Source organism: Bidens hawaiensis, unplaced genomic scaffold, assembly GCF_021521415.1.
Source record: "Bidens hawaiensis isolate Kalapana, Puna unplaced genomic scaffold, B.hawaiensis_p1.1 tig00017939_1, whole genome shotgun sequence".
Taxonomy (NCBI): Eukaryota; Viridiplantae; Streptophyta; class Magnoliopsida; order Asterales; family Asteraceae; genus Bidens; species Bidens hawaiensis.
Genome location: NW_027492705.1, coordinates 124,545 through 145,737, shown reverse-complemented (window position 1 = coordinate 145,737; position 21,193 = coordinate 124,545). Strand labels below are relative to the sequence as shown.

At 33.2% G+C, this 21,193-nt stretch overlaps 1 protein-coding gene across 1 annotated transcript; it reads left to right on the top strand.

The window, feature by feature from the left end:
* The first annotated feature begins 10,643 nt into the window (after window positions 1–10,643).
* LOC143554977 (uncharacterized) lies at window positions 10,644–12,051 on the top strand. The gene is made up of 6 exons (XM_077044622.1): window positions 10,644–10,760; window positions 10,815–10,934; window positions 11,218–11,324; window positions 11,394–11,463; window positions 11,696–11,794; window positions 11,888–12,051. Exons 1-6 carry the CDS (start codon window positions 10,644–10,646, stop codon window positions 11,981–11,983), a joined length of 609 nt encoding a protein of 202 aa, XP_076900737.1. The 3' UTR covers window positions 11,984–12,051.
* Window positions 12,052–21,193: the final 9,142 nt, after the last annotated feature.

Genomic DNA, 21,193 nt, shown 5'->3' with positions numbered 1-21,193 from the left:
AAGAGTATCAGTATTACTATGGAGATCGCAGGGTTGGTTCTGGAGGAGCTGGTTATGGATCTTGAAAATTGCAACGGCAATGGCGGTGGTGAGGAAAGTAAGTTGTCATTTGAGTTTGGATGCAAACATTGAAGAATCTGAAAATGGGATCCCCATTGAGTTGGGTTGTTGTTGTAAAGATGATTTGGCTGCAGCTCATAAACACTGTGCTGAAGCTTGGTTCAAGATTAAAGGAAACAGGTAGTTAACTACTAAAATCATCTTCAGTTTAAGTTGTATTAATCTCTCTTTTAAGATTCACATGTCTAAATTTATGCATGAATCCAGCATGTAGTGAACCGGTCGATAGGAGGTTCATTTATATTCGCTTATTGAATGAATGAATAAACATGAGCAAAAGTTTATTCTACTCTTTAGGTAATTAACGATAGAACAAAAAGACATATTTCGTTTGTGAGTTTGTCCACTAATGTTCATAAAGGTTCTTTCCTTCAAATATGTTTATGTTCACTTGTTAACGTGTGCTCGGTCGTTTATGCTTATTTAATTTTGTTCGTTTACGTTTATTCATATATCTATTTACCTTTTTAGGCAAATTATAGTTAGTCTAGTTTTATGACATTAAAATATCACTAATTACAATTTAGTTAACCTTTATGACATTAAAATATCACCCATTACAATTTGGTGTAGTTGTAATAATGTTTTAGGCTAAATAGATGGGTGGTCATGATTCCTTTACATAGCTGTTGATTTGTTTATGTTTAAACATTCGTTATACTATTAATGAGCGAACATAACATTTTTATGTAGTAACACGAACAAGAAAACCGTGACGTTTACTTGTTCGTGTTTTACTGTTAGGTTGATTAAAGTTAAACAAACAAACATAAACATGCTATGTTCGTGTTTGCTCAATTTGTTAGAGGCCTATCAAATTTCATGAGTTAAAGGAAACATCTTTGAACCCATTTGTTTAAAGCTTTGTGGGTCGCATTTTAATTAAAAAAAGTAGTATTAATTGAATGCTATATATGGGTTAAAATCCAGAACCTGTGAGATATGTGGATCAATTGCACAAAACATTGCTAGCGTAGATGAGGCTGAAATGCTAGACCGATGGAGTGAATTACCAAATGGTTCTACACCATCACAAGCAACTGCACCTGGTGCGACAGAGGCTACATCAGAGGCTTGCAACTTTTGCCAGGGCCATTGGTTTCTCAACTTTTTGTTGGGTTCAATACTCTTTGCTTTTGTCATCTCATGGCTATTCCACTATGACATTCCATCTTGATCTGAAAAATTGAGGTACTTGTTTGTACTAAGAAGGATACATTATGCCTTGTTCTTTTTGATAATGTAGAATTTGTAAGGGTTCATTAGATCTTGTATTATTATAACCGTAAGTCAAGTGTCACAACTATGTATACATATCAAGCGTCACAAACATACGTACAATACTTAAGCATTACAAACTTAACACAAAACCGGATTTTGTTAAAAAGTGGGTTTGCCAAGTCATAGACACAAATTTATATGAGTTGGGCTGGGTTAAACATGCTTACCTGAAACGGACGCTTACCCCCGTTGGATGAACAGATCGAGCAAGTTCGAATTGACGTAACATGAAACCTATTAGTCCGAAAGCGCCGTGGAGAGCGGGTGTCCTCTCAAGGTATCACACTTTCTAGCTTGTCAAAAGAAGACATAAACACAAATCTAATACAAATTGAGTGGAATGAATTTGAAACAAAATTTAAGTTGGATTTAACATCAGTCAAAACGCATGTTTATTATTCAAGCAGACTGAGAGTTCACTAAAATTGGACCCGGACCTGTATTAAATTATCAATCCTATAAAATTTTCTTTTCCCTATCGATACTGCTAGGAGTACTCCTCTCTCCATTTTTATTGAACTTATCCATATCAAATTAATCATTTAATCTTTTCAAACAAACTTATAAACGGGCGTATAAGAGGAAGAACGTGGTAATACATAAGTTTATGAGGGGGATAACAGGGTTATATCGTATATAGTCATTACAAAAATATGATCAAATCAATAAACATAGCTGCATTAAGTAATATGAATATATCTAGTAAACCTTTTTCTAAACACTCCATATGGCCTCATTAAACCGTCGCCGTTATTTTGTTAACTAGACGGATGCCCGCGCGATGTAGCGGTGTTTGAACTTGTTGATCACGTAACAAATATAAGTGTTTATGGTTCGGTTAAAACCTTGAATCGTTCAAACCGGTCATTGGTTTGACTTCTTTTTTCTTTTTTCTTTTTTTACTTTCGGTTTGTTGGTCGGTTTCAAAATTTTCAAAACTTAGTAAACGGTTGGTTCGCGGTTTATACTGGCAACCGGCCATAAGAAACCAGACCAGACTGTAAATGTTGAATGCATTTTAATATTTTTTTTATTATTAGTTATTAGATATGCTTTGTAATATATATTAGATATAGTTAGAATTTAATTGAACATAATCTTTTTATTACAAATAACTTGGCTATACAACTTCAAATTAACCTAATTGCAGTATGATTCATTTTGTGATATTTGTTGTTATTATTTCACGTCCTACATCTTCCATTAATACTTATCATTTATGTGGCTAAAATTATCATTTTTTATTTATGATCCTCTCAAGTATCATATTATGTTGGTGTTTAGTTAAATTTGATGGTACATTTAAATTAATAATTATTTTAAACTAATTTTATTATTAAAGTTTAAACTGTGAAACCAAACTGGAACCAGGCCGTTAGTAACGATTTGGTTTCAACTTTCAATGGTTAAGTTTGGTTTTGGACGACAAAAAAATCAGTATTAACAATTGTACTCGCAAGTTTAACTTAAAACCGACACTGAACACCCATACGTAACATATTAATTTATTTAAAATGAAAAAAATTATAGCAATATCATATCCAAATTAAAGAGAGTAAAATGCTCGTTTTTATGGTGTATTTTTTTATAAAAATACTAGCGTTTGAAAAGGCTAAAGTCGTTTAAAAATCATGAGTGAGAAGTTAGTTTACAAATTAAATTAAAAACATAATATGGTTAAAGCCGAGGGACCAAACTTGTAATTGAATGGATTGTGTTTAAAAGACAAATTTACTCTTACTAACACATGTACCTTATGCTTTAAGTGTTGTAAATTACTTAAAAATGGGTGTCTTAATTTGCCCTTGTTTGGTGTATTATATATAACTACACGGGTGCCCGCGCGATGCAGCGGGTCTTTGAACGCGGACTCTATTAATCACGTAACAATTATGAGTGTTCATGGTTCGGTTTAAAACCTTGAAACCGTTTAAACTGGTCATCGGTTTGGTTTCACGGTTGGGTTTTTTACTTTCAGTCGTTTTTTTACTTCCTTTATCCTTTCAAGTATCATATTTTAACTTAGTTGGAATTCATAATAAGGTTAAATTAATAATCATTTTAAGCAAATTTTATTATCAAAGCTTAAACTGTTAAACGAAACTAGAACCAGACCGTTAATAATAGTTTGGTTTCAATTTTCAATGGTTTAGTTTTCATTTAAAAATAATCAAAACCGGCATTGAACACCCCCACGTAACATATTAATTTTTTCAATTGAAAAAAATATAATAATATTATACTAAAATTAAAGAGAATAAAATACTCGTTTTTATGGTGCAATATTTTTACAAAAATATTAGCGTATGAAAAACTTATTGACGTTTAAAAATCGTGGGTGAGAAGTTGGTTTAAAGTTGAAACTAAAAACAAGATATGGTTAAAGATGAGGGGGCAACCTTGTAAGTTGGGTGAATTGTGTTTAAAAGACAAGTTTACCCTTAATTACATATGTACTTTATGCATTAGTGTTTGCACAACTCTTAAAATCAAGTGTCTTAATTTGCACTTATTTGATGTATTATATATAGTATAGATTAAAAATCGTGGGTGAGAAGTTGGTTTAAAGTTGAGAGAAAGGATCAAATAAAAAGTTTGGTTTTCCTAAGAAGGCTAGGAAGGAGGGTATTTTAGTCTGCTACCTTAATATTGAAACCCACTTAATTTAATTTCAAAAACCCAATTAATTAAAACCCACTTAATTAAAACCCACTTAAATTTTCACTCGTCTCCTACAACTACCACCGCCCACCGCCACCACCTTGCCGGAAAAGTCTTCGGAAATTTCGCTGGAAAATAAAACACTATGAAAAACACAATGAAAAAGACGCAATGTAAAAAACACTATGAAAATAAAAACACAATGACAAAAACACAATGAAAACACAATTAAATAACACAATGCAAAAAACACTATGAAAAAATAAAACACAATTGTATAACACAATTTTGTAAAACACAATTATGATAAAACACACCTTGTAAAAACCCACGATTTTTTTTTATTTTTATAAAGCAATATGGTACTCATATAAAAGATAAAAAAACACTCGTTTTTATGGTGAAATTGTTTTGAAAAACAAATGTCGTATAAAAAAGTTATGGACGTTTTAAAATGATGGGGGAATTTGACATGTGTCTTGCATGTGGAGAGAGAAAGTCAACAAATGTGTTATCCCTATTATGCATTTACCCTTGTTTTACACTTGATCTCTCTAAGTGACAAGTAGGCATGCCACGTAGGCAATAAACTAACGGAGTTAACATTCGTTAGTCGAGGGTCCGTTATAGGCAAATACCCTTTTAGTTGGTACCGTCACCAGACAAATTTGAAGTTAGGTCTTTTATTTACCAATAGGGCATAGTTGGGATTATTTAAAACCAATATTTCAAAAAATAATTATATTTAGTTTTTAATATTTAAATACTAAAGATAATTATATAAATAAGTTATATACGTGTGCATAAATATATTTACATAAATAATTATTTTTTAATTATTAATTGTTTTATTACATTATATTCAACTTCAAACTTCAATTTTATCAAAAATTACCAGTTACTACTAGTTTTTCTAAAAGCTATTAATTTATTTTCATATACATCATATTCAACTTAAAACTTGTTTCTTATAAAAGAATTTAAAGGGGAAAAAAGTAATACTCCGAACTTGCTCGATACCACTCAAAAAATGCTAAGAAAATACTCGGTTCGATTTTTGCTTGGTTCGATCTTGGCTTGGTTCGATTTGAAACGAGCCAACCAACGAGCAAGCCCTCGCCAGTTCGGCTGACCCCCAAAAAAAAGTATAATAATAATAAATCAATAAATAAATTAAAACCATTTTAAGTAACCGGTTCATGTTGAGGATGTTCCTAGTGTTTACCAATAATCAATGTGTCATCCGCACAAAGAAGATGTTGTGGTATTCTTTTTATTCGGTGTAATTATGTTGTGGTATTTTTTTTAACTTTCTAAAATAAAGTTTTAAGCTAACAAAGATATTATCCGATTTTGAACTGGTCCAACAAATCCAGATTAATGAAGTGGAATGAAGTATTGAAAACTAACAATTTCAATACACTTAGAATTTTTCTCTTAAATAAAAATAAAAAAAAATATATAGTTTTTTTTTGGGACTACATAAGAGTTTTTTTCTTCTTTTTTTTTTTGACTGCACAACAATTTCAATACATGTCAGGCAACCATTTGACGTGATGTTCGTTCATTCGCTTATTTAATAAATGAACGTATATGAATAAAAAATCCGTGTTCGTTTAATTAACATGAATACATGTTCCGTTCGTTCATTTACGTTCATGAACATTTGTTTATGTTCGTTTATGTTTGTTTATTTATGTCCGTTTATATATTTATAGAAAAATAATTAATGACGTGGATGAATTATCTATTTAAAGGTTTTATATTTATTGTGTTTATTTAAGTGTTTTCTATTATGTTTGAATATGTTTGTTTGTGTTCATCTACGTTCGTTCATGTATGTTCATTTACGTTTGTTTATCTTTGTTCAGTTATGTTCGTTTTCTAAATAAACGAACATGAACATAAATATTTATTCGATTAAGTGTTTGTGTTTGTTTAAAGTTAATTGAATGAACACGAACATGCCATTGTTCGTGTTCGTTCGATTCGTTTACAGAGTTTCATTATTCACATTGATGAATACATTGGTCTCTATTTCTAGCTTTGCCGATTTAATTTGTGTTCGTTTGTATTCTTGAACTGTACGTGAACACATTCATTTCCCTAATGAAGAACACGAACATAAAATCTCGTGCGGTAAGTTTTTATGAACACGCTATTTTCTTAATAAACGTACATGAACATGGCTTTGTTTGTGTTCATTAGGTTCGTTAACAGCCTTGCATGTCAGTGTCACGATTTCTACTTAAAAAAGATTTGTTCACAATATTTATATAGACTTACCATGGTTATTGATTTATTAGTATTAAAGCTAACATGTTACATGGTTTTTTGTCTCATGCAGTGACAATTTGTATAAGAGTCGATGAAATATTGAAATTTGGTACGGGCATATTTAAAAGTAGAGAGAATTTAGTTGGTGAACAAAAATATATAAAAACATATATCGGCGTCAGTTTCGATAATACTGATACATGTATCGATGTTGTTCGGTCGAAGTCGGTTCACAACGATACGGTACCAACATTTGTAAACTTAAGGATAACAAAAAAAAAAGTGGAATGTGTTTAAATTGATTTTGTTAAATAAATAATAAAACAAAAAAACAGTTTTCAAAACACAATTTTTGAATAATTTTGAAAAAAAACAAGCTGAAAAATAAAAAGTAATTTTTTTTCCATTTTATTTCTTTGGTCTATGCTTTAAATAGGAAACTTTTAATAAATATTATTCATAACCAATAAGATTTGGAGTAAGAAAATGCAACTTTATAAAAAAAAATTAAAAGAAAAAACATATTTTAATAAATGCTTTTTAAATTTTTGATAAATAATTTTTCGTTCCACCTCATTTAAAAAAAAAACTCACTTCAAACCATTGTAGTTTTCGTTTAGCTATACTTTGATTGCTCTACAAACATTTTTTGTTGTATTAAATAAACATTATCTGGATCACCATTCATCACAATCAACATATAAGTTGTTCCATTTCCACAATTTCATACAAGTGCACAAAAACAACAATCAAATTGGTCAACATTGTTACAAAAATGGATCAAACTCTTGAACGGTTGAACCTCATGTACTTATATTTCCCGACCATTTCAAGGGCCGCTTAATTGTGCTCTGAAGTTAGCGGAGCTCCTGTGTCTTTCCGGTATCAATGTCACCTTCAATTCCTCAACACCGAACACATCCCCTGCCGTCTCCTCCGCAACACTGACGTGGTATCTCAGTTCAACCGCTATGGTAACTCCAAATTCCAAACCATCCCCGATGGAGTTGGCCACAAACATGTGTACTACTTAGAATTTTATGAATGTTGACTCTTCATTGTCGTTGGGTGTATTCAATTTCTTTTAATATGAACTTTTAGCTAGTGAATATAATACTAGGAGGTTAGCTCTGTTGGGTTTCAAGTGGTGATCAGTCAACGGTTTAACTTTTAAACCCGGTTTTAATAAATAGGTTTCATAATTATTAATCATATTAATAATGAATACGCAGCGGAATACAAAACGAGTAATCACCATTTAACGCAACGGTACAGGATCCGATTACATACGATACGAGTACGAATCAAAACAACTAAATTAAATATAAATCTAAACTGACAATATTTAATTTTACCTTGGTTAATGAATAAACGGTTGAGACACCGAGGTTCAATGAACGATGCAAGTTTATGAACCGAAACGGGGGCGGTGCACTAAGGCAGCGGCTTCGGTGATCGGCAATGCTTTGCGGAGCAGTGGTGGTGGCCGGATGTTGATTAAGTGGCGGCAGCGTGGCACACAGCAACCGACTTCCAGCCGACTGATAGAGTGTTGTTCCTTTTATTTTGGTGTGCTCCAAGATTCTTGGAGTTAAAATTTAGGTTATATTAATTATGATTAAAATATCAAAATTATATAATACTTGTAAAACTATAAACGGGCCTTGAGCCCCACTCGATCTGTTTCACGTTTAAAAGCCCGTAATAAGTTTATCTAATAAACTAATATATATTTATTATTTACATTTAGTATAAATAATAAATACCATTAAAAGTTCGTTATTACCGGTTAAACAAGTTAAGCGGATTTATTGTTCGTTGCCTAAGGTGTAACTATCACGGGTCATAACCCGGTCGGCCGTGTTGACTTAAGCGAACCGGTCTATATTTCTAACAAGCTCATGTAATGTGACGGGGATTTTGTATGTGCACACTTGCAATTTGAGTTACATATTTAGAATTTAACAAGTATTAACTCTTCATCGTCAAGTGTATTCAATTTTATTTAAAAAGTAAACCACAAATTAAAGTTAGTAAAAGAATCAAATTAAATGACAAAAATAATATTGACAGTTTTGTAAAAATTAGTCAATAATTACTTAAAAACATAAACATAATATAAATATAACATATATTTAATTTATTTTTTCGTAGTCAAAGTACGTAATTATATTCTACTGAAGTTATCATTTCAAGCACGTGCACAAGCCGTTTAAGATACAAAAAATTACTTTAAAATGGTTTAATTTCACAATATAGCAAAAATTTTAATTAGTTAAATGGTTAATTCTTTCATAAACGTTTCTAAAACCTTTTATAAAAGCATTAAGATTAAACCAATAAAACTTTTGAAATGTTAACGAAGCCAAGTTCAATATCTTTTAAGTCTAGACCAAACAAACTTATATGGTAGTGTTAATATTTATTAAAAAATCACAAAGGCACAAAGCTCAGTATTTTTTATTTAGATCTCATTGAGGTTCATCAAGACTTAAACGTCGATTTCATAGAGAGAATGCAGAAGAAAAAGTCATATATAGTGTCCATAATACAAGTATACCACAACTACTACTAGTATAATCAAACTGAAAAACAATGTCATAAGGTTTGCAAGAAGCTAAGAGGAGATAGAGGATTAGCGTCAAGCTAAGATTTTTGTCCATCATTACCGGTTCTTTAAGCGCATCACATATTTCCTGCACAACTTCAAGAAAGTGTATGCATGTCTCCTTTCCATCACATGCAGCCACCGTCTCTCTTATATGGCTGTATTTGATCGAATTCATACTGTCGGACCCGAAACAGAAGCGGCTGGAAATTTTAGCAATGTGAAGACTAAAATTTTCTTTAAAGACTTTTTTGGCCGAGTGTGAATCACCGGTTTCTTCGGAAGATAACCGACAAACATGACAACCACTGGTTTGTTGATTGATCAACTCAATCATAAGATAAATAAAAATATGGTGTAAAAAAACAACAAACGCAAGACACGGAGAGATATATGTATGAGCAAGAGGAATCTCTTATATAAGTAACTTCTGGTTTTATGACCGCTACATAACGTTAATATTTATTAATTACTTTGATTTTGGATTCATGTACATAGCACTTAGCAGCTAAATATTTTAAAATTTAAAATGTTACACAACGGTCATATTTAATTATTTTTGATTCACTTATGCTTTTGAATTTTGAACCGTTACATATATAATTAGAAAAAAATTTTGAAATAGGAAAAACTTAAAGAATAAAATGGTTTTTAGGAGAGAGAAAATTGTATTAAGAAAATAAGAGATCTGTCATTTGAAATGGCGGATATCAACAAACAAGTGGGGCCTGTCAGGTCTTGTCTGATGAGTTGGACGACTACCACGTGTTCCACCATTTCAAATGGCGGATCACGAATATTTTATTCGTGCTCCGCCATTTGAAATGACGGTTGCCAACTTTGGTGATCCGCCAGTTTGACTGGCAGGTCACACTACTAGAAAAATAGCTTTTAGTGACTAACAATTTATGACTCACAGCTATTTATGACTCGCAAAGACGTGTGTCATAGAAAAAGAGTCATGTTTTTTAAAATTTAGAAGATTTATGACTCCCTGTTTTGCGAGTCATTAAGCAGGAGTCATAAAATGAAAAAAACAAAGATTTATGACTCTCTTTTTCACGAGTCATAAATGAAAAATAACAGTCCCATATAATGAAAAATAACAGTCCCATATAAGATGGCCAAGGCCCAAACCTGATGCCTAAATACTGCAAGGGTAGTTTAGGCAATTTTAATAAAGGTTCGTTAAGTTCCAGAACCAGTTAATACATGTCCAACACATGCTGAAACTGATGTGATTTCGTGCAGGGGAAAAGTTGGAATATTGTAAAAAAAATTGTTAATATGTTTAGATGTGCGGATCACAGATTCGGAGTAAAAACCGAACGCACGCGCGCGCTGATCCAGTTTGCACGCACGCACTGACCCGATCTGCGCGCGCTAACACGAAATGCGAGCGCGCGCTGATTCAGTCTGCATGCACGTGCTGATCCAGTATGCACGAGCGCGTGCTGACCTGGTCTGCACGTGCGCTGATCCAAACTGCGCGCGTGCGCGCTAACACGAAACGCGCGTTGAACTGGACCGTGCTCGCGCAGTTCGGTTCAGCGCACGCGCGCAGTTCGGATCAGCGCGCGCACGATGACCCGATCTGCATGCGCGCTGATCCAGACTGCGCGCGCTCTGACGCGAACATGTACATTTTTCGCTAAAAAACTGCACGCGCGCGCTGACCCGATTCACTGTTGTGTAGATGCAAGAAACCAGAAAGGATGAAGAGGAGATTGATAGTTCATTGTTGTGGAAGAAAGCAAGAGAACTAAAAACAGGAGGTTTCGACTCTAATGTCCAAGTGATTGTTGATAGAATTGTAAGTTTTTCTATTGATTGTATATTTTTATTTATTGATTACTAATAAGTATAGTTTGGAAACATGATTCCCAAATACAGGATAAGCTTCAACAATCAGGATATAATGAGGAAGTACGTGGAAACTATGATGTGCTTACACAGGCAGTGGAATATGTTTTGTAACCGATTCCAGGTACGTTTACAGGTACTTATATGAGCAAATCAAGAATTGACCGATTCCAGATCGTGGAATATGTTTTGTGACAGCGACTTCAACAATGAAAGATGATTGTAAATCGAGATCCTAACATATTGATGATTCAAGTAAAATAATTGTAGAACGATTAACTAAAAGAAACAACAATGACATCATCATAGTACCCTATACTCCCGGGTTTGAATTTTCATTTAAATTCTTGTTCGTAGATAAAATAGAACTAAGTTGTTTAACTTTATTTGGTTTTTGAATTTTGTAGAAACCACTGGGTGTTGCCGTGTTAGACATTAAAACTACTACTTATTATTATCTGGATTCCTTAAGGCCTATCGATGTCAATCCGCAGCCGAGGCAAATTATCGATGCGTAAGTTATACAAATTATTGAAACATTATATATTATATTCATTGATATATTTCAAAATTTATATTGTAGCGCAATGATAGTGTACGCTGTAAAAACGGGAGCCAACATACGTATCAAAGTCAACTGGGTCAACAACAAGGTGAGTACTTAAATTCTTTAAATGGAAATTGAACTGCACGCGTTATTATCATATCTTATCTGAACTGCACGCATACTAATCTGCACGCTAGATTTAAACTGACTGCGCACGTGCTAATCTGATCCGGGCTCGCGCGCTGCTCTGATCTGAGTGTTATTATGATCTGCAGGCTGTTCTGATCTTGTATTATCATTCAATCATAATCTGTAACTTTGAATATGTTATTCTGTAGTGTCCAACTCAACCGGGAAGTATAGAGTGCGGATATTATATCTTAAACTTCATGAAGGAGATAGTTCGTGACGGACTTGACATACTCGTCAATAACAATGTAAGTGTAATTTACTCTTTTGCTTATTGGTTTGTTTTGATCGAATATGTTTTGACTCGACCAAGTTTGTAATGTCTTTTTTATTCTTCTTAGGTTGGTGGAGGCAAAGAGGTATACACGGATGCCGATCTTGACGCGGTTCGTGAAGAATGGGCAAGCTATGCGGTTCAGTTTGTTTTTCGAGAATGATTTCTTGTATTGACTAAAAAATATTTTTTGTAACATTTTGATGTAGGATGCTTAATTAGGAAATGAAATGAAAGGTTTATTTTGTATAATTGTGTCATTAATTTAAATATCAGTATAATAATAATAATAATAATAATAATAATAATAATAATAATAATAATAATAATAATAATAAAATAGTAAAATAAATTTTTTTAGAAAAATAATACCATGACTCGCAAATTTGCGTGTCATAAATTACAGTCATAAAAGCATGTCATAAATGAGAGTCATAAAGTGTAAGTCATAAACATGAGTCATGAAATGCGAGTCATAAAATGTGAGTCATAAGTTATGACTCGCGAGTGTGAGTCATAATTGATTTATGATTGGGCTATCAATGACTCGCATTTGCAAGTAATCTGTACCCATTTATGACTCGCAATGCGAGTCATTAAAAGCCTTTTTGCTAGTAGTGTCACAATTTACAAAGTAGACTACCCCTATGTGTAAAAGTGTATTTTAATGGACATCCGTCATTTCAAATGGCAAACGTGAATAGTATTTCTGATTGATTTAACACACATTTTTGACTTATTTGACACACCACATTTTCAAATATTATTATTTATTTATTTTCTTAATAACAATTTTGTTTTTAAATAAGGTTTATTTAACAAATAAAAAGTGTATGTAACAAATAACGTTTATAAAATATGTTTTGTCTTTTTATTATTTATTGGTTTTCTAAATACCATTATTTAAAAAAATACAAACTTTAATATTAACAAGATTTTTTTTACTAAAAACACCAACTTGTGTAATTTTAATATTTTGATGGGCATCTGTCATTTGAAATAGAAGATGTCATATTGACATCCGCCATTTCAAATGAAGGATGTAAATAGTGTACTTTCTGGCAGATTTGACCACACAGTACCTTTTTCTTTTTATTTTTATACTTATTTTCTAAATTAACAAATAAAAAAGTTAATATTAAGAAATATTTTTTTCTTAAAATCACTTAATTTATGTAATTTAAAAATACATTGTTTTAATATTTATTATTTTCAAAATAACATTATTTAAAAAAATAAAAAATTTAATATTAAAAAGATTTTTTTATTAAAAACATTAATATATGTAATTTAAAGAATACATTTTTCAGACATCCGTCATTTCAAATGGCAGATGTAAATAGCGTACTTGACTGCCTAATTTGAACACAACACTACCTTTTCGTTTTATTATATTAATTTCTTAAATAACAAATAAAAAATTTAATATTAAGAAATATATTTATTTTCCAAATACAACAACTGAACATAATGTATTTTTCAAATAAAAAGTGTTAGTCAAAACAATTAGTCTATTATTATATTCAATATTCACATCTGCTATTTGAAATGACGGATGTCAAAATACCTTTTTGGCAGACTTCTGCCGTTTGAAATGGCAAGTGTCATTCAGACATTCGCCATTTCAAATTAGAGATGTAAACAGTAACTCTACTATCATTATAAATAGACTCACAATCAATAAGACATATCAAAACCATACTGCAATGTTTCTCCATGCTTACTTAATTTCGTATGGTGATTTCATTACTACACCACGTCTGCCCCAAAAATCACCTGATTATGACTTCCACTCTTTTCATTGTTGGAATTAGTAGCCTCGAAAATAGGACGTGTGTCCTCTAGAATATGGACAACTGTCCCTAAGGGTTAAATCCCAGAAAATCACTACCGGTTTGTTATCATGTTCGAATTGTTCGGATTTGCTGATTTTGATTTTGGGTTAACATGTTTGTTATCATGTTCGAATTGTGATGGTTTTACATTTGAGTTCTTTCTAACCTTTGTATTTTTAGAGAGAAACATAGGCAAAAACAAGGTGTTGCCGGTAGTTCTGACCAGTGGTGGTGGACTTGCAACTTCGTTGTTGCTTATGAGTTATGAGGCAAACAAGCAATGTTGGAGGCGATGATGATGATGATGATATGCGAAGTTTGAGACTTACCGTATCATGGCGGGGTAATATCCGGAGGTTTCATGGTAGAAATTACAAAATTGGTGTTTTTACCGCTGAAGCAGCCGGATGTTTGCATCTATGGTGGTTTTCTTCGTCTTTGTTTTGATTATTATTAACAAATCCGAGCCTCTTTGAACTTTATTCATTCATATTATAATCTTGAACTTCTGATCTACACACTAAAACACTGTTTCTTGATATTAGGCTTTATAATATGTACCTTATGCTGCCATACTTATACATTCTAACTTCACACAAAGACATCACCACCGGCCACTTGCGGTTGTCTATTGTGGCGGCCATGGTCACGTATTGTACAGAGAGATACTGGTAGCTGTAAACCTGTGATTTATGGGATGTTGTCCTGCTGTTTCCACCGGCTATGGCGTTGCCGTCGCTCATTATGAAGACACTGCCATCAGTCGTAGGTTTGATTTTTCTGCTCTCAACTTTTAGTAATTAGGGACTTTTCTAATTAGATTTGATTATATTCAAGGGTTGCTTTATGTATTTTCGCTTTGTTGACCGCATTTCTTGCTCAATAGGTGTTCGATGAAATGCCAATAGCTAAAAGCCCACGGTTGGCAATCAAAGGTAATTCAAAAATTATATATGATAGAAAATCTAATGTTGATAAATAATATATGTAATTTGTTATTGATTCTTTAATTTGCAACCAACTACGTTGTACCTTACCATTTAATATATGGACTCTGCCATTTCCGGCCGCCTGTGCCTGTGGCAGTGGCTGGTGGTTTATGTGGTCTTTTAGTATGCTGCATAAATTTTGATTGATCCTTTTGATGGTTTTTGTGGTTTTCCTGTTGTTTGTTCACCGTTGCCATTTCCGGTCGTATGTGGTGTTAACGGTGGTTGATGGGTTATGTTGGTCTTGGTTTGTTGCTTAAATCTTTAGTCTAGGCTATGATGACTCACCACTATTTGGCGTTGCAACCTATGTTGCGGCCATAGTGGAGATCTGAGCCACGGGCCATTTGATTTACATTTTGAATTTTATTCGTATGTTTTCACTTATCTTTGTCACAAACCCCACACAACGTGCGGGTAGTTGGGAATGTGTTGCACTCCTGCTCGACAATGGTGCAGCTGTTTAAGGTACATCGGTTATGAAATTTATTATATTTTTGTTTTTGGGATTTCGATTTAAAGTTGTATTCGTTTAGTACGTTACAAGACATGGTGTAACATGTATCGGTCGAGCTAACGCTGAAAAGCATTGCAACATCTAAATGGGACCTAAATACGAAAGCAAACCGGCTTTCTTGGGGCAGCAATCTAACAAATAAGAAGGTATTGTTTTAGTAAATAAGCACACATTAATTTTAGTTTCATTTTATGGTGGATACGGGTACGCTATGCAACCACCAAGCATGTATGGTGCAGTTGCAAAGTATGATGGCTATGGTGCACACTAGCAACAAGTTTGTTGAATAGGTAGTATGAGTTTAGATAAATAGTGATTTTTATGGATAATGATGATGTTAATGTATTGAAGTTGCTCGAGAAGGATGATTTTTTGTCAGCTCGGTTGAATGCACACTAGAAGAGTAGTGTTTGTATTGAAGAAGTGGGAGTGATATGTTGGCTTTTTTACTTAGGTTTATACTATTGTACATTAAAGCTGTTGAAAATGAGTGTTACACATCTTAACACCTTACACATCTTAACACCCGCTAACGCTCCCCGCCGCGGCGGGTCTGAATACTAGTTATTTATTACTTTTCGAAATATCATTATTTAAAAATTACAAATTTAAAATTAAAAAGGTTTTTTTTATAAAAACACTAACATGTGTAATTTTAATATTTTGATGAATAATAAAATACAAAGGTTTTTATTAAAAAAATCTTTTTAATATTAAATTTTGACATTTAGAAAACTAATAAATAATAAAAAGACAAAACGTTTTTATTAAAAACACTAACATGTGTAATTTTAAATCTTTTATTATTTTTTTATAAAATACAAAGGTTTTTATTATAAAAAAATCTTTTTAATATTAAATTTTGTATTTTTTTAAATACTAATATTTAGAAAACTAATAAATAATAAAAAACAAAATGTATTTTAAAAACGTTATTTGTTAAATACACTTTTTATTTGTTAAATAACCTTATTTAAAAAAACGTTATTAAGAAAATAAATAAATAAATAATAATATTTGAAATGGTGGTGTGTCAAATCAGCCAGAAATACTATTCACATCCGCCATTTGAAACGGCGGATGTCAAGATGACATCTTTCATTTCAAATGACCGATGTCAATTAAAATACACTTTTACACGTATGGGGTAGCATACTTTGAAAATTGTGACCTGCCAGTCAAACTGGCGGATCATCACCCCATTTCAAATGGCGGAACACGTGGTAGTCGTACACCTCACCAGACAACATCTGACAGACCCCACTTGTTTGTTGACATCAGCCATTTCAAATGACGGATATCCTATTTCTTAATACAATTTCTCTCTCTCCTAAAAACCATTTTATTCTTTAAGTTTTTTCTATTTCAATTTTTTTTCATATAAATATGAGTAAATAATAAATTTTGTCCTTTATGGTTATACAAAATTTCAAAAATTGTCAATTGTCATAAAACTAAAAGGGATTTGTAATTCACGTTTACAAATTTTGTACGTTACGTCATTTGGTCATAACCCGGTTAATTTATTATTAAATTAGGTCATGTGCAAAGTTAGTTTTGTAATTTTATACATTTATTTAAATGTTATACTGTAATTAATATTAACAATTCGTATGGGACTTACTTCAATGTTAAATTAATTTACTATTATAATAAACAAAAATGATGATTAAATCACAAATCCCTTTATTGGCTTAATAGCTTGTCGAGTGACACCTCTATCTTTTAAGCTTTAATTCCTTAATTGAAATTAAAATAAGTAAATTAAAACCTTCCTTAACAATAACATGGCGCCTTATCTCATATCAAAATCTAATGCTCCAACCCTATTGAATTTCAAAAATCACCGTTTAACAATGTATAATTCTTCATCATTATTGATAGTTTTCAATTTGGACATATACATATACTGTAGGTGTGTAACTTCTAATGAATAGATGGCAAGATTGGGGGAAAACGAGAGTTAAAGATTATTCATTTTGTTTTGGAGAAAAGGTAAAGCTTTTTAAAATTTTCCTATATACTCTTATCTATTTAGTATAATTAGCTTTGGATTTTTGGAAATATGTCTATCAACATTAGTGAAATAATGAAAATTTAAAGATTAGGGTGAAAAAGAGGAACTGCTTACAAGAAGGAAACTACGATACATTTGGCTAATTTGGGAGAAAGCTTTTATCATATATAGTTAATTTGTTATTGTTTCTTTATGTTTTTAATTACAGCTACACTTCATGTTCCATATTCATACGGGTTGGCAAAGCAGTTATATTTTTTTTGTCAGTTCTTATGAAGGTTGCAATATTTCATTTGTCGAAGAAGCAAGTTTGTTTTGATCCAACGTATAATAAAATGTCACCCACTCATATTTTACAACTAGAAATGGTTGGATTTATATAATGGAATTATAAATCTATAATGCCAGGTAGAATATGCAAGGCTATGCGATTTTTGTAACCACAAATGTTGGTGATCAAGTTACATTTTTGTCATATCCTTTTGAAATAATTCTTTAAGTTTTAAATAAGAGAAACATTTTGGTTATAATATGTTTATATATAACTCATAGTTATAGAAACGTTTTGGTTAGGTAACGGATCTATGGTTTGAAAATCTGGATGAGTTCATTTCATGAAACCACCCATGAATGTTAGGACAAATTAGACATAATGCCAAATTACATAATCACATAGTAATCAATATACGATAAAGATTTGGTACACTTCTTAACAATTGTAAGGCCCCGTTACCGGTGCCTCACATTTGGACGTTGGATTTACTCATGTACGCAGTTCAAAATATCAGAGTTAATTAAAACTTTCGCGGAATAATATAAAACATCAATCATTCGTTACAAATATCCATAATTTGTCTTTTAAAAACATAACATAAATTATAACATTCAAAACATCATGACAATCTTCAGATGCCAGCCTCTTCACTCCTGCCATGTGTCCATCTCAAACCAGCTGTCTCAATCTGTTAACCCGCGTGCATACTAAAAGTCAGTTACGCTGAGTGAGTTCTAGTTAATCACATAACTTACTGTACATACACATATATGTGCCCGAAGGTACGCATTACATATATAACATGTTCACCATTCGTCCATACACATTCATAGCTAACCTTACATTATAAAGGTCATTTCACCCTACATACCTCAGATATTATTAGGGTCCGGTACCCTCCATCCTCCAATATTATTAGGGTCTGGTCTCCCTTCATCCTCGGATATTATTAGGGTCTGGTACCCTCCATCCTCGGATATTATTAGGGTCTGGTACCCTCCATCCTCGGATATTATTAGAGTCCGGTCACCCTTTCTTCCATACCTCCTTACCATACCTTTCTATATACATAATTGTAAGTTTCATACGTACATACATTATTCATTCTTCATCCACAACATACATATCAAACCATTACCTGGCAGTACATGCAATATCCGAAGATCGTTCACGTACCGACAAGAAATCATTCATACATTTCACATAATACATACACGGCATACACTTATCACTTAAGATAACCGTATTAACTGATCACATCGAGTATGCACACAGCCCCGAAAACATAACAAGGAATGGGGCTAGAAACTCACCTGAATGCGATTACGTTCGCCGTTAATAGCTATTCCCTTCTTTAACTGTGCGCGACTAACTGTATAACACTTACACGTATCAATTATCTATTACTACCCATATCGCGTTTCTAGTCTAATTATAACTCTCAACGGACGGGGGTCCAGGGGCAGCGCCCCTGGTAGCGGGGTCTAGGGGCGGCAGCCCCTAGCAGGGTCCAAGGGGCAGAGCCCCTGGCTGGGGTCTTAACACATTTTCCATTAGAATTGTAAATCATTATTTAATATGATAACTTAAAAGTTCGAGCACTTCTTTGTAATTAATTCATTCTTTCCTAAGTCTAGGGACTGCTATGTCATTTCATTAAAATTCTAGTTCGTTACTTGGTTCTTTAACAAATTGGTTGGTCATAATGAACTGGTCCTTGTAACGAATTGAACCCTCTAACGAACTGGTCCTCTGACGAATCAGTCCATATAACGAATCAGTCGATGTAACGAATCAGTCCATGTAACGAATTGGACCTTTTATTTCGTTATCTCTGTTAACGAATGGTCATAGCGCATCGGGGGTAATTCGTTATCTCTTCCATAAAGAACTGGGACACGAACTAAGGCTAGTTCGTTAAGTTTCCATTAACGAATCGCTTGACGAATCACCCCTAGTTCGTTAACTCGCCGTTAACGAATTAGCGTTAGGTCAGAGAATGTCAGAAACATTCTCTGACATCCTTAAATGCTCGTGCCGCCTTTCCGGCACCGCCGTGCCGGAAAACCGGGCGGTGGCCGGAAAAACGTGTTTTTACCCCATTTTACACCATTTTTCGTCCCGTTTGATCCAGATCTGAGCTAGGGTGACCCCTAAGCTCATCTTTTGACCGGTTTATACCCGATTCCATACGGATCTCGTGACTTTAAGGATTTAAAGGTGTCGGATCGTCGTTTCGCAACTAGATCTAGCGGGTTTGTATCCATATAACATCATATTATCATTACCTCGGGTCGGGATCGATTCTTCTTTCTTGGTTCGGCTAGAGAAAGGAGAAAACTAGAGAGAGATATTAAGTGTGTGTTTTGGGTGGTGTATGGAATATGTGTAAATGAATGAATTATATGGGTTATTAAGGTTTATATAATTATGGATCATGGGCTTAAGCCCATGGTCTTTCCTTCTTAATTCAAGTCCATAACCCATGTCCATTTAACCCAACACTAGCCCGAATCATAATAACTCATGCTTTCATTTTTATTAACCGAAACGAGAAAACGGGATGTTACAACAATGAACCATCTTTGAGGTTGGGATGAGTGTGAAAAAAGGTTTTTGTTATATAAGAGGAAAGAGAGAAATTTGAAATAATTAAATGGACCAAACTACTTTCACGTGCAACATTTAATACCAAAAGTTAACTAGATTATCTTTTTGGGGTCAGGCTGTAACATCGTGAAAATTTCGAGTTCAAAGTATCAACTTTCCAAAGTCTATGGACTAAAATTGCCAAAATCCAAACTTAAGGGTTAAAAACGAAAATTCTATTTTCCTGACCCATCGCGCTACGCAATGAGTCAGAAGAGACTCCCATCGCGTATCGCGATGGGGTGTCTGACAATGTGTGACACGTGTGCCAAGTGGCACACGGTGGCACCATGTGCTGCCACATGGAGCGGTGTTTGCCACGTGTCAACACATGGCAGGCCTACACCTCTGCGTCATCAGGTCTATATCGCGATACGCGATAGGCCTGATCAGGGACCTATCGCGTAGCGCGATGGGGACCAATATTTTGCCTATAAATAGTGACCATGGGCACTTCATTCTGCACACCAAACACAACTCTCTAACCTCTCTCTACAAATATCACTCTCTCTAAAAAATCCTCGTAAAACGTGCCACGATTTCCTCGATAAGCGTGCCTCCAAACTCTCGTTTGTGTACCGACGTTTCCTTAGAAGTTGTGCTACCCTCCACCCACATACCAAGAAGGTGTTGTTGAAATGGCAATGAACTCGATAAGTGTGTTGACGAGTACGGAAATTTGGCGTAATCATTTGACGATCGAGAAGTAAAGCGACGTCGGAGTGCTGCTCGAGTCCCTAGGATTTTGGTACGCCACTAAGGTTAGGCGTAATATCGAATTCAATATAATTTAATATTATATTCAAGGCTTTGGCCTTAAGTCAAGTTTATACTCGATGCCTCGATAAAAGAAAAGAAAACATAACAAAGAATGAATGAAAGTTGAAATATTGAATAGTGTGAATTCATATATATGTGTGTAAGTATATACGATTATATATTCTTTGTTATGAAATATTATTTAATGAATAAGAATATTCTTAAATAATAAAAGAAAAGATTACCTTTCTTAGAGAAGAAGAAACGTCGGGTTTTCAATATAAACAAAAGGTTTATAATTTACTTTTAAACAAGAGGTTTTCAAGTAAATAG

Coding starts and splice junctions, on each gene's coding strand:
- LOC143554977 (XM_077044622.1), top strand. CDS start 10,644: ATGCAAGAAACCAGAAAGGATGAAGAGGAGATTGATAGTTCATTGTTG. Junction 11,325..11,393: donor CCGAGGCAAATTATCGATGC/GTAAGTTATACA, acceptor TTTATATTGTAG/CGCAATGATAGTGTACGCTG. Junction 11,464..11,695: donor TCAACTGGGTCAACAACAAG/GTGAGTACTTAA, acceptor GTTATTCTGTAG/TGTCCAACTCAACCGGGAAG.